This window comes from Podarcis gaigeae (genome assembly GCF_964106915.1).
Source record: "Podarcis gaigeae genome assembly, chromosome: 1".
Lineage (NCBI taxonomy): Eukaryota > Metazoa > Chordata > Lepidosauria > Squamata > Lacertidae > Podarcis > Podarcis gaigeae.
Window position 1 is genome coordinate 108,845,663 of NC_139678.1, and position 13,669 is coordinate 108,859,331.

The window sequence follows — 13,669 nt, forward strand, 5'->3', positions numbered from 1 at the left end:
GTCAAGCCAGTGCTTTCCTTTGGACTACATCAGCGAGGCCAAGAGGGAGGTCTTGTCATCTAGGCAGCCCAAGGCCTCCATACACACTGCCCAAGCTTGGTCACTACAGTGCTGCTAACGCAGATGTTTGACTTGACCCCTGGAGGCACATTCCATTGCCTCTTGAGACAGATGGATGCCAACCAATCAAAAGGTATAAACACCCTCTCAGATCAAGGAGTAAAGAATCCAAGACCAGCCAAGTTATTTTGGCACCTGAAACATGACACCTTCCTTTCATAGAATTGGGTCAAGATGCCCAAAATCAGCTGCCCAAAGCTACCAACTTGCTGCTGGGTAAATCTACCCACCCCTGCTGCTCCTTACACGGTACGCCATTTTCAAAATAAAAACCAACAAGTAATTTTGTCAGCACCATACCTACACTTCAATAAGTTCTCGGCACATTTTCTATTTTTATTTCTCATCATCTAAACTGCTCAAGCTCACCAAATGTATTTGCAAGACTGAACAATTAAGCAAAGCACTTTCTCCATTATAAGAATGTGAAAATATTCATGCACTTCATGGTCACAGCCTATTCAGGCAACAATGAAGAGAGGGAATCAGGTGTGAAAGGCAAACTCCCTTAACGTAAGGAGCAATTGCTAGAAATCTGAAGTTCATAGGCCATTTATATTTTTAAAAATATTCACTAGAAAAGTAGCCATTTAGCTAGGACAATGAACTCTGGGATCTTGTTATGTTTGCTTTCCAATTAAGAGAGAGAGAGAGAAATGATAGACTACATATGTATCAATATGAGAAACCTCCAGAGGATCTGGAACATTTCAGAAAAATCTGTTGTGTTCTTTTTTGCAGAGACATTAGGCAGCAATGTTCTTCTATGACTATTTAAGTTTTGCAAGCCACCATTCCTTATAGTTTTATCAATTCCCATGCAAATACGAAACATAATGGCAGGCTACACAGAAGTCCCAGCCAATCTTTGTAATCAACCCAATGCATGCAAGGTCCCTTGGAACTTGTCCTTACAACAGCAGCTCTATGTGATGGGCCTAACTTGTGATTCCTGCTCACCCTACTTTATGAAAACCTAAGGGGGAAAGAACCCAAGAACAGCTCAATGGGGGACTGAGCATGCTCAGAATGCTGAGTGAGATCACATGGCTGAATGGCCGGAACCCTGAACAGGAGCATTCCACACTGCAACATTTTGTTGCAGGACCCACCTATTCTAGCTATGCCATAGTGGTTCCCACATAAAGATGACCTGATCCAAAATCCCACATAGGAACCTTTTACAGATCCATGCCATTGATTCTTCTAGCTTAGTATTGTCTACACTGATTGGCAGCAGCTCTCGGGGGTTTCAGGCAGGATTCCCCCCCCCCCATCTTTTATACTTTATTGTCACTTGTACAACTTGTATACAGTGAGATTACACGAGCACCCCCCACTCAGCTTTCTTAGTCTTAATTCCCCTCGTTTACTGACACACACACACCAAACCCGAAAGTCACTTGCCCTGTTGTTATCTTTTCATTCAGTAGCCTAACAGCCCACGGACAGAAGCTGTTCTTTACCCTGTTGGTGCGACTAATAATGCTTCTATATCTTCTGCCTGAGGGCAGGAGATCAAGAAAGTGCCTGCCAGTGTATGAATCATCCCTGAGAATTTTCCTCACTCTGCTGAGGCAATGTTCTTCTGCAATGTCATCCAGTGGATTCACGGGACAGCCCATAATATCTTGTGCTGTATTCACCACCCTCTGTAGGCACTTCCTATCAGTTGATGTCAAACCAGCGTACCACACCGTGATGCAGCATGAAAGGACACGTTCTATTGTGGACCAGTACAAGGAGATCATCAAATGTTGATTGACATCGTTCTTTTGCAATACTCTGAGGAGATGGAGTCTCTGTTGGGCTTTCTTAACCACCTGGGTTGTATTGATTTTCCAAGTAAGGTCTTCACTGAGATAAACTCCTAGGAATTTAAAGGAAGAGACTCTCTCCACACAGCCCTTCCCGATGTACAGCAGAGCTAGTCCTACCTGGAGATTAAACTTAGAAACTTCATGCAACACAGTTGAGTTGCAACCCTCTCATACATGTCCCTGCCCCCATGTTGTTGTTTTAAATCCTTCTTGAGGCTTGCCTGCCATTATGCAAAAGAAACATGGGTAGCATTGTCAACCCAGGACTAAGATAATCATGAGACAATTCTGTTCTTCTTAAAAAAAGGTAAAGGTAAAGAAAAGGTACCCCTGCCCGTACGGGCCAGTCGTGTCCGACTCTGGGGTTGCTCTAGAGGCTGTCGGTCGGCGCCGTCCGAAGATACTTCTGGGTCACGTGGCCAACGTGACGAAGCTGCAGCTGGTGAGCCAGCACCAGCGCAGCACACGGAAACGCCGTTTACCTTCCCGCTATAAAGCGGTCCCTATTTATCTACTTGCACTTAAGAGTGCTTTCGAACTGCTAGGTGGGCAGGAGCTGGGACCGAACGACAGGAGCTCACCCCACCACGGAGATTCGAACCGCCGACCATACGCAAGTCCTAGGCACTGAGGTTTTACCCACAGCGCCACCCGCACCCCTTCTGTTCTTCTTACCTCAAGTCAAATATTATACAGTGGTACCTCAGGTTACATACACTTCAGGTTACATACGCTTCAGGTTACAGACTCTGCTAACCCAGAAATAGTACCCCGGGTTAAGAACTTTGCTTCAGGATGAGAACAGAAATCGTGCTCCAGCGGCGCGGCAGCAGCAGAAGGCCCCATTAGCTACAGTGGTGCTTCAGGTTAAGAACAATTTCAGGTTAAGAATGGACCTCCGGAACGAATTAAGTACTTAACCTGAGGTACCACTGTACTTGCCATGAGTCCCAGACTTCACACTGAGGGGTTGGGGTGGGTGAGGGCAGAGAGCAACAATCTGTATCAAAAAAAATACCCTGTACTATACATTATTTCAAAGTCCCCAGTATTTGGCTACATTCTAGCATTAGTCAGCACCGAGGTTCAGTCAACAATTTTTCTAAAATAAACCATGGGGTTTATTTGGTCTATTGCGATGAAATTATCTACAAATTATGAACAACTAAGAGTGAGATAAACATGCAGAGAAATGTTTCCGCAGAAGAAAATGTTCCTGGCTTTAAATACCCTTGAGTTTCATTTTGGTACTTGCAATCGTGTTGGTAGCCCACTTTGCCTTGAACTGTTTATTGTGGGGAAGTCACAGCTAGCTTATCTTTGACCAAAGCAAGATTCATCCTTCAGCTGCACATTTACCTTCTATTCACCCCCCCCCCCACTGATTTATTTTAATTCATTGTGTCCCAAAGCAACCGACGTGCCGCTGAAAATAAAGGCATATTGAAATACGACTGTGAAGGCCCCAATCCCCGAGCGGTTAGAGTTCCCAAGGGTCTCGGCACATTCCTTGGTCTGGGTCTCCCTGGAAGGAAGGTCATGGCTGCGGTGCCTTTGTGATAAACGGCTCACAGCATTAACACTCCCCACAGATCTTGTTCCCTCAGGGCCCCTTTCCAAGCCATAGATTTGGTTTCTGCACAAAGAGCAAGCCAGGGGTCTGTATCTCTTCCAGCTCCCAGATACCACACTGACCGCCAGCCCTATTGTTATTAAAGTCTCCTATGACATCATGTCCCGTCCCCCATATCTCCATAAGTTTCTATGACTCAACATAACAAACACAGCATACTTGGCTGACAGGTCTGAGCAGCTTGGCAGCTTTTTTCCCCGAGGGAATATGATCCTGGAGTTATAAAATCATGGGCAAGATCCCAAAGATGATAACTAGACTTAACTCCCCCCCCCCCAACTCACAACAATACCTTAAGAATCACCTCTCCCCATTAAAACTGACCCGGACCCTGCGCTTGTCATCCGAGACCCTTTTCTATGTCCTCCATGCGGATTGTGGAATGCTCTCCCCAGAGGGGCTTGCCTGGTGCCATCACTACATGTCTTTAGTCGCCAAGCAACAACATTTCTCTTTACCCAGGCCTAAGGCTATTAAATATGGCGGTCGCTTCACTGCTCTTTTAAGCCTTGCTGCTGCCTGCCAGAAGTCTGGACTTCGCCCACAGAGTTTTATCCAACGCGGGAATGTTCCATCAGGAAAAGGATTTCTGCTTGCTCAAGAGAATGTTCTCCCCACTCCCCCCCCCCCCGCCAATCCTCCCTTAAGACTCTAATGTAGACTCACTAATTCCTATGTACTGCAATTCTAGGCACGCTTACTAAGAAGTTCTACTTCATTCCATGGGATTTACTTCTAAATAAATGTGCAAAGAATCGTCCCTTACCTGAGAGTAAGCCTCAGTGAAGAGACTGAGAAACAATCCACAGAAAGGCAAGATAGATGGAGATCCCTCACAAAAGATTTCATCAACAACTATACACTAGCCTTCACATTTTGTATACCTTCCAACAGTATGAGATTTTGTTTTAAGAAAACTTTCCCAACTCACACCAAGTCACACTTTACACCTTCAAGGACTCTGGAAGCATTTGACCTGCTTTTAACTAATCCCTTCATTTTTTAGAAGTTTTTGCTTTCGCAATCAAATGTAACCAAGCTGGACTTTCTAGGCAACTTTCCACTTGTATACATTGAATTTGATCTCACAGTCATCACTGTTCCCAGTGAGTTCAACAGAACTTCTAGCTCGAATCTGATCCAGGGCACCGCTTGCGACAGGGTCCCCTCTGGCTGTTTCCACAACCCACTGTTTCAAAGCATGTGTGGTATGCTCTTTTTTCTTGTAAACAAAACTGTACTTACCAAGTCAATGAGAGGGTAGCTGAAAGCACATTCTACCTCAGCAGTGTCAGCAAGCATGGGGATGTAAACATTATATACCTGGGCTTCCAATGTTTTTTTCACAATTAACTTGAATTAACTTTATCAGTCATGGGACAAGAGGACAGGTCTTCTGTAGGCTAGTTGCTGGTTTAAGATCAGGAAGCAAAGAGTAGAACCAACTTTGGGAAGCAGATCCAAGGTTTTGCATTGGGACCCGTGCATTTTAACTTGTTCTTAATTGACCTGGAAGGAGCGAGCCGTTTGCTGGTAACACCAAATAACTCAGGGCGGTAAAAGCAAAAGGGGGTTGCAAAGAGATTCAAAAGCTTCTCTCCAAAATGGGTGAATGCCCAATTAAATAGCAAATGAGGTTCAGTTTAATTAAGTATAAAGGGATGCAAATTGAGGCAATCAGAAAGGGGCTGTGGTAGCTAAGTCAGGAAAGAAGTAATTCCATGTGCAGCAGCTGCAAAAATAGCAAATTCCATGCTAAGGATTATTAGCGGAGAGACAGTAAACCAGATAGCAGATAATATTTTTGTTAAACAAACCTATGATGTAGCCACATTTGGAATCTCCTTTACAGTTCTGCTTGTCCTGTCCCCAAAAGTTGGAAAAGGGGAAACTAAAATAACTGAGGGGCTATGATACCTTCCTTACGAGGAAAAGGTAAATCAATTTACAAAAAGGATGACAAGTAAGAAAGAGCCATGCTGTTGCAATAGGGTTTCAAATACCAGTTTCCCCTAAGAATTGTTTAGTTATAATAAAATCAGAACTGAGCGCTAACTTACATTGTTACCGTAACAGCAACAATTATGTCAGGCGTAGGCAAACTCAGCCCTCCAGATGTTTTGGGACTACAACTCCCATCAACCCTGACCATTGGTCCTGTTAGCTAGGAGTGATAGTAGTTGTAGTCCCAAAACTTCTAGAGGGTCGAGTTTGCCTAAGCCTGAATTATGGCAATAGTTCTTCCCTGTCATGAGCCAGGAGTCAGCTTCGCCTGCTGAACAGCAGCTTGAAGGGGGAGAAGGCAGAGTGACTCCACCTGCAGCTGATCAGCCATTAAGGACACAGTGGAAGAGGTGCTGATGAGAACCAGCTGGCTTCAGTCTTCTGAAGCAGAGCTTCCAGCAGCAGTCAGATGCTGGTAACTATGCCTGTAGTTCTTGGCCCTGTCTTGCTGCTTCCTGCTCTCCCTTGGCTCTGTGATCACCTGGATTCCCTGACCTCTGGGCAGGACATCATGGTAACAGTTTCATAATATTCAGCATGGCAATATATCACAGATCACAACGTGTGGGTGTGCTATGTACAAAACCATGATGTGGGAAAAACTGGTCATTGCTTCTCTCATGATTCCTGCTGCCCCTGTTGCTCTGTTACAACAGTTGTAACAATAGGGTAAAAGTAAGTGAAAATGGATCCGTGTTTTTTTGTGTTTTTTACCCCTAAGTAGTGGCAGTCGCCAAGACATCACCCTGTTCACCTCTACATAGTTCCATCCTTATTTCAGACATCATGATATATAGGTATAGTATGATGTTGAAAACCAGACCTAATCAGTATCCTAGATCAGTGTTTCCCAACCTTGTGCCTCCAGCTGTTTTTGAACTACAACTCCCATCATCCCTGACTAGCAAGACCAGTGGCAAGGGATGATGGGAATTGTAGTCCAAAAACAGCTGGAGGCACAAGGTTGGGAAACACTGTCCTAGATGATGGTTCCCTACTTCAGATCTGCTATCATTAAATTAATAAAAGTAGCCCAGTTCACCCAAGCTTATTTCTCCCCTCCTTATTTCCCTGGACGATCACAAAGCTTTACTGAATAAAGATATGATTAAGAAGAGTGTTGAAGGTGTCAGAATCTAACAGTCTATATTTGGGATGGGGAAACAGCAGGCCTCTACATGTTGCTACAGACTACAACTCCCATCATCCATGGCCACTGGCTGTGCTGATGAGAGCTGGAGTCAACAACATCTGGAGAGATAACAGAGTCCCAATCCTGGCCTATGACATGGGAGATTTGTATAGGCAGAAGGAAGCAAATGAGTCTAACATCAAATTCAGTGAAACTCACCATTCAAACAGAATAGATATTATTATTATTATTACTACTACAGTGGTACCTCAGGTTACATACGCTTCAGGCTACATACGCTTCAGGTTACAGACTCCACTAACCCAGAAATAGTGCTTCAGGTTAAGAACTTTGCTTCAGGATCAGAACAGAAATCGTGCTCCAGCGGCGTAGCGGCAGCAGGAGGCCCCATTAGCTAAAGTGGTGCTTCAGGTTAAGAACAGTTTCAGGTTAAGTACGGACCTCCGGAACAAATTAAGTACTAAACCCAAGGTACCACTGTACTACTACTACACTGGAAGCTTGCGGCAGTGAACAAACAAGAAAACATTTACTGTGCTAACTGCAAAAGCAAAACAAAATCATTCAATATTTTGTATGTGTTCAGTTTTATGTACTGGCGTAGTTTTCTCAACAATTTGAGGGGGGAAACATCATTTTCTTTCGCACTTTAACTGTCAGAATTGAGTACGGCTTACCTGTTTTATCCTGGGATTTGCCTTGGGCAACAGGCTGGCTGACAAAACAGATGTAAACGGAGAGCAGCAAAGCTCTGGGAAGGGATTTGGTATGGATGGGATTTCTAGTACATCAAGTTCTGTCTTTTTTCCCCTACGTTGAGAGATAATAATATATAGTTCATACAAAACAATTCTCTAATTCCAAGCTAAAATGCAAAAAATACAAGAAATGAAAAATGTTTGTGAAGGGAAAAATGTAAAGCTGAAAGACGCAGAGATTTCATTAGGCAGACTTTAAAGGTAGCAAGACTCTGAATCTCAAGGTCATGGGTCTGAGCCCCATGTTGCGCAAAAGATTCCTGAACTGCAGGTGGGTGGACTAGATGACCCTCGTGGTCCCTTCCAAATCTACAGATCTATGAATTCAATAAGCACCAGTTCTATTGTCTTTTCAGGGGCTACTGAACACCCTTTCTCTTCCAGCAATCCTTTTAAGTCTATCTTAAGTGTATCCTAGATTGGATACTGATGATTTTAATGCTGATGATTTGATGATTTTTAAATTATTAATTACTTTGAGATGTTTCATGGGAAGTTATTCATAAATGGAATGAAATTAAATAAGTAAGCAAATAACCTAACTAGGCAGTTGCTGCTCAGTTCTGCCCGATGAAGAGTTCTGTGTACTTTCAAAGCTTGCACAGTCACTCCCAAAACCTGATCCGCTAAAATATCTCATAGATTCTGGGAAATAACTTTCTATAAAGGAAACAGTAATTGCTTCTGTGACAAGAACAGTGCTAGAATATTGGCTATCGTTGGCCACCATTTCTCATTAATGACTTAGCCAATTCAAAGTCAAAATAATGCAGGTTCAAGGGTGAGACAAAAATCTTAAGCACCATAGAACAATTTCCAGTGATGTCTTCTGGTTTGGGTAAGCTTGAAGTTACAGTCTTAATCCTTACAAGGAATTATATTGTAAAAAGTTCAAGTGAAACCAACCATAGTTAATCGTTAACTTATGAGGATCACAAACATTCTGCTTGATGTCTTGAAGTGAGATCCACCATGTTCAATGGGGCTCATTCCAAAACATGACTGCATAAAAGGGCAACTTTAGGCTTGCATACTTACTTTGGGTAAATCCCATTTAAATTCAAATTAATATGAACACAATCCAGGGCTAGCCCTAGTATGAACCAGTATAAGAGAGCTAGTTCAGGAGGCAAATAATACTGTACAAGGGACGCCCATTGATGGTCAGCAAATTTTGGCACCATTCAAATGTTATGTTTCCCATCACAAAATGTCTTGAACTGTCCCTGGCAGGGATCAGGAGTGACATTTCAGGTAATCTCAAATGCATTGTTTGAGATCTTTTTCCATTAAAGCTTTTAGAACAATAAAAACACGCAGTTGTGCTGATTACCCATTACCATCAGCACCATAAATACTGATGATTCTGCTTTAAAGTTACTCTTTAACTTTCCTGCTGCTCTTTACCTGCTAGGCATCTGGAAGATTTATGGCCCATAAGGAAAGTTTCTGCATTTATTAATTTCATAAATAAGCAGACAGTGAAAATTCAACAGAATAATTTATTCTGCCTTTTTACATGTACGCAATTATAAATCCATCTGACTACTACAATACAGCCTCAATAAATAAAAAAAACATAGAATTTATATACTGCTTGATTGCGAGAAATCTCAAATGTCAAATACACAAATGCCTCTATATACAAATAAGTCTGTATAACCCATCTAATTCAAACAGTCAAAATGCAAGTCTAAAGAGAATGCTACTGGAAGAACCTGGGTGTTTTCAGACTGCCACTTTTTCAGGGGGGATCCCAGTGGCGTAGCGTGGGTTGTCAGCACCCGGGGCAAGGCAAGTAATTTGCGCCCCCTAACCCGTGGATTTGCGCCCCCTAACCCGAGGATTTGCGCCCCTAACCCTAACCCCCAGATGTTGCGCCCAGTGCGGCTGGCCCCCCCTGCACCCCCCCCCACGATACGCCACTGGGGGATCCAATCACATACCAATAAATTCAGGTTGCAAAGTTAAAATTAATTTGAAACTCATCTACTGTTGTGTATACTGATGGGTTCGGTTGGTCTTTTGGGGCCAGTTGGCCTCCTGTAGTTTTTGCCCCATTCTAGCTGCTGCGTTCAGCTTTTCCCTCAGTCTAGTTATGTTATAATAAAGCAAGGTTTTGTTTGAAGGCCTGGGGTATGTACAGTATTGTTTTCTCCCTGAACCAGCACAACATGCACAACCATTCTCCCTCCACAACACACAAGTCAGACTTTTTGCAATAAGGAAATGCCTTATGCCTTATTTTGCAATATGGGAAAAGCCCTGTAAAGTGGAATAACACAAGCTGCTTGATGGAATATCGTCTAATCTCCCCACACACATATCAGAATGAATGCTCCATAGGTAGCAATTATCACCTGATCTCCCCAAGAAGTTCAGTGCAAACAAATCAGGTGGTCTGGAAAGAGCCCCAGTCTCATTAAGCATGACAAAAGTGAACATGAAACAATGATGTCTCAATTCACTTTCAGAAAATTATCCTTGTCACTTGGCTCCTTGTCAGAAAGCTCTTTTGTCATGGTAAACAGAACCCAGTACTCTCTATTCCCCAGGTAAGATTTAGCAATAGAGTGCCCCACCCTTGAGTGTGGAAAATGTTATTAACATAAAAGAATGCCAATCACAAAACCCACTGAAATAGTAACTTTTAAAAATCCATGCAAAGTGACAGTTTGATGGGATTTTCTACCACATACCTTCAACCCAATTTTACTTCCAAAATCGAATCCAATATATAATTACACAAGCCTCCGAAAAATTTCTAGCAGTTCTGTGCTGATGTCAACCTTCCCCCAGTTGTTCAAAGGCACCCAAGTTCTTTGCCTTGAGTTTCACCTAGTTCAGACAGGGCCCCTGCCAGAGATTGTTTGGCCCACAGAAGCCCAAGGGGAGATCACCTGTTCAAAAGGGAAGGCTTGCAAGCTCTGATTCTTGCTGGGCGGGGGGGGGGGGGGATGAATAAGGATGAGGGAGGCCCTAAAAAAAAAGGTGAGGGGGGCTGTGGCCTTGCAGATGATGCTGGAATGACTACCAGCAGATCCAGCCAGGATGGCCAATAGCCAGAGATTAGGTTAGCTGTAGCCCAAACTGGAAGTTGTCCACCATGTTGTCCACCCCTGCTCTAAAACGAATGAACTTTCCCCCTGCTCGCCAGAGAGAGTCTCCTCTTGAGAATCTACCTGCTCATCTAATAACCCAGCATAAAAGGTAAAGGTAAAGGGACCCCTGACCATTAGGTCCAGTCGTGATCGACTCTGGGGTTGCGGCGCTCATCTCGCTTTATTGGCTGAGGGAGCCGGCGTACAGCTTCCGGGTCATGTGGCCAGCATGACTAAGCCCCTTCTGGCGAACCAGAGCAGTGCATGGAAACGCTGTTTACCTTCCCGCCGGAGCGGTACCTATTTATCTACTTGCACATTGACCTGCTTTCAAACTGCTAGGTTGGCAGGAGCAGGGACCGAGCAACGGGAGCTCACCCTGTCGCGGGGATTCGAACCGCCGACCTTCTGATCGGCAAGTCCTATGCTCTGTGGTTTAACCCACAGCCCGACCACCGTCCCTATGACCCAGCATAGAATCATAGAATTGTGGAGCAGGAAGGAACCCCGAGGGTCATCCAGTCTAACCCCCCTGCAATGCAGGAATCTCAACTGAAGCATCCATGACATCCATCCACGACGCCTCCAGTGTTAACCAGCAGACATCTCGGCAATTGTCCTCTTCCCCTCTTGCCATCATTAAGATACACTCCCCCTGCACATGGAGGCTTCTTCCAGTAGCTCTCCCGGGGCTCTGAGCCGCCCTCTTTGCTCCCTACCTAGGATCCCTTAACTTGAAAGGATGCCCCTCCTTTGTACTTGAACCCCCCTCCCCCCCTTTCCACTAGGCACCCAAAGCGGCCAGGTTTACCTGTCTTCCCTTAGGCGAGGCGAGAGGAGGGGAGGCGCTGGCGTGAGCCAAGGCGAGAAGGCGAGCTCTCCGAGGCGGCGACCCCCGCCACCCTTCGGGGAAAGTCCTCCGCGGCGCTCCACCGCAACCCTCCCCGCGCTGCTCCGCAAACCTGCCGCCACAGGGGTGGCCATCACCCCCCCCCCAAGCCGGTTGCTGCTGCTGCTGCCGCCTCCTCCGCTGCTGCAGCTCCTAAAGGCACATCAGCATCCCTCCTGGACCGGTCGGGATCCCGGGGCCGGAGGTGCCCGCTGGCGGCTGCTCGAGCGCGGGAGAGACCGGCCCCGGCAGCAGCGCACACCTTCCCTTCCTTCGCCCGGCTCTCGGCCAAGCCCCACGTGCGGCGTTCAGCGAGAAGGGGAGGAGCCGCCCGAGAAGCCAGCGAAGAGGTGATTCCCCGCGAGGAAGTCCGTGGCGGGGCTGAGGGGGGGGGGAGAAGCCAGGGATCGGGGGGCCGGAGGGGCTGCCGCGGGCCGGAGGGGCACGGGAGGCGACCTCTCCCACTCACCGCCTCTCTAACTGGCACTTGAAACCAGATCGCGGAGGCTGAGAGAGCCAGTGCACACTTACCTGGGAGTAACGCCGCCGACCACAATAGGACTTACTTCCGAGTAAACATGCTATGAGGGTGGATGCGCCCCCCTCACCCCATAATTGCTCTCCTGTGCTGCCAATTATTACGGAGAAGTGAATCCCATTGATTCCAGTGAGGCTTACTAGTTCCTTTAATAATCTGTCCTCATCTTTTATCTAGCGTTGCACAATTTTGTACAGTTGCACAATACCGCATTGTCATTTTAATTTTAATTTTTTTTATCCTGCAAGCCGGCCCATAATGGTTTTTTTTTGGGGGGGGGGTGCCTGAGGACGGCATGTAATGAATTACATAAGTAAGGATGCATATAATTTTGCTCATGCATACCTTCCGACATTTCTCGAATGAAAATAGGGACATGCTATTCAATAATAATAAATTTTATTATTTATATCCCGTCTATCTGACTGGGTTGCCCCAGCCACTATGGGCAGCTTCCAATATATATAAAATCACAATAAAACTATACAGGGCTGTCTTCAGATGGATGTCTTCTAAAGGTTATCTCCTTGGATCCGGGGTCACATAATTCCATACTCTCCAACATTTCTTTGATGAGAATAGGGATGTTCTAAGGAAAAGCAGGACATTCCTGGATCAAATCAGAAACTGGGGCAGCTTCTGTAAATTTGGGTCTGTCCCTGGAAAATTGGTGGGTCTGGCTCATGGAGCCTCAGCCTCTCCATACTTACTCAGAAGTCCCAATTATGCTGAAAGGATACTGGTCAACCTGTAGGTCAGGCTTCCTCAAACTCAGCCCTCCAGGTGTTTTTGGCCTACAACTCCCATGATCCTTAGCTAGCAGGACCAATAGTTGGATGATGGCAATTGTAGTCTCAAAACATCTGGAGGGCCGAGGTTGAGGAAGCCTGCTGTAGGTAAATGAGTAGCAGGCGGTGGCCCCACAGGAGGTCTCTGTGCCATGAATCCAGCCGGGTCAGCAGGGCTCCAATGAGCATTGCAGTGTTGAGGCCCATGAGCATCTCTGCTCTCACTGGATATGAGCACAGCCATAAGAAGAGCACTGCTGGATCCGGCCAAAGGCTCATCTGGTCCAGCACTCTGTTCCACCAGATGCTTGTGAGAAGACCACCATCTGCTTCTGCACAGAAGTATCTCTTCCTAGATAGTGGGGGGGGAGGGGAATTATGGCTGGATCCAGAGTAGGATAAGCAGCAATCCATTCATGCAAGAGTCTCTCACTCCCCCCCCCCCAAGCTGCTTCCCTCCCAAGACACCTTTGGAGGATGTACTGTATTGGGTGTTACCATGCAGCGCAGAGCCTGTTACACAGCCATGTTGTGCAATTCTCTATCTTTAAATAAAGATTTTATCAAGACCTTACCTAAAAGGTAAAGGTAAAGGGACCCCTGACCATTAGGTCCAGTCGTGACCGACTCTGGGGTTGCGGCGCTCATCTCACTTTATTGGCCGAGGGAGCCGGCGTACAGCTTCCGCGTCATGTGGCCAGCATGACTAAGCCGCTTCTGGCGAACCAGAGCAGCTCACGGAAACGCCGTTTACCTTCCCGCCGGAGCAGTACCTATTTATCTACTGTACTTGCACTTTGACGTGCTTTTGAACTGCTAGGTTGGCAGGAGCAGGGACCGAGCAACGGGAGCTCACCCTGTCATG

The 13,669-nt window shown here is 45.8% G+C and overlaps 1 protein-coding gene across 3 annotated transcripts in view; it reads right to left on the reverse strand.

Moving 5' to 3' along the window:
• GRB14 (growth factor receptor bound protein 14) overlaps positions 1-13,669 on the reverse strand; it is a 49,316-nt gene that overhangs the window by 32,697 nt on the left and 2,950 nt on the right. For 2 of the 3 annotated variants that reach the window (XM_083710052.1, XM_083710050.1), the window contains exons 1-2: positions 11,401-11,775; positions 7,408-7,540 (exon numbers count right to left, since the gene is read on the reverse strand). In XM_083710052.1, coding sequence (XP_083566178.1) covers positions 7,408-7,540; positions 11,401-11,573 — 306 coding nt within the window. In that variant the 5' untranslated portion in view covers positions 11,574-11,775. Of the gene's footprint in view, positions 1-7,407; positions 7,541-11,400; positions 11,776-13,669 lie in introns of those variants that run through there. The other variant, XM_083710051.1, reaches the window with a different exon arrangement.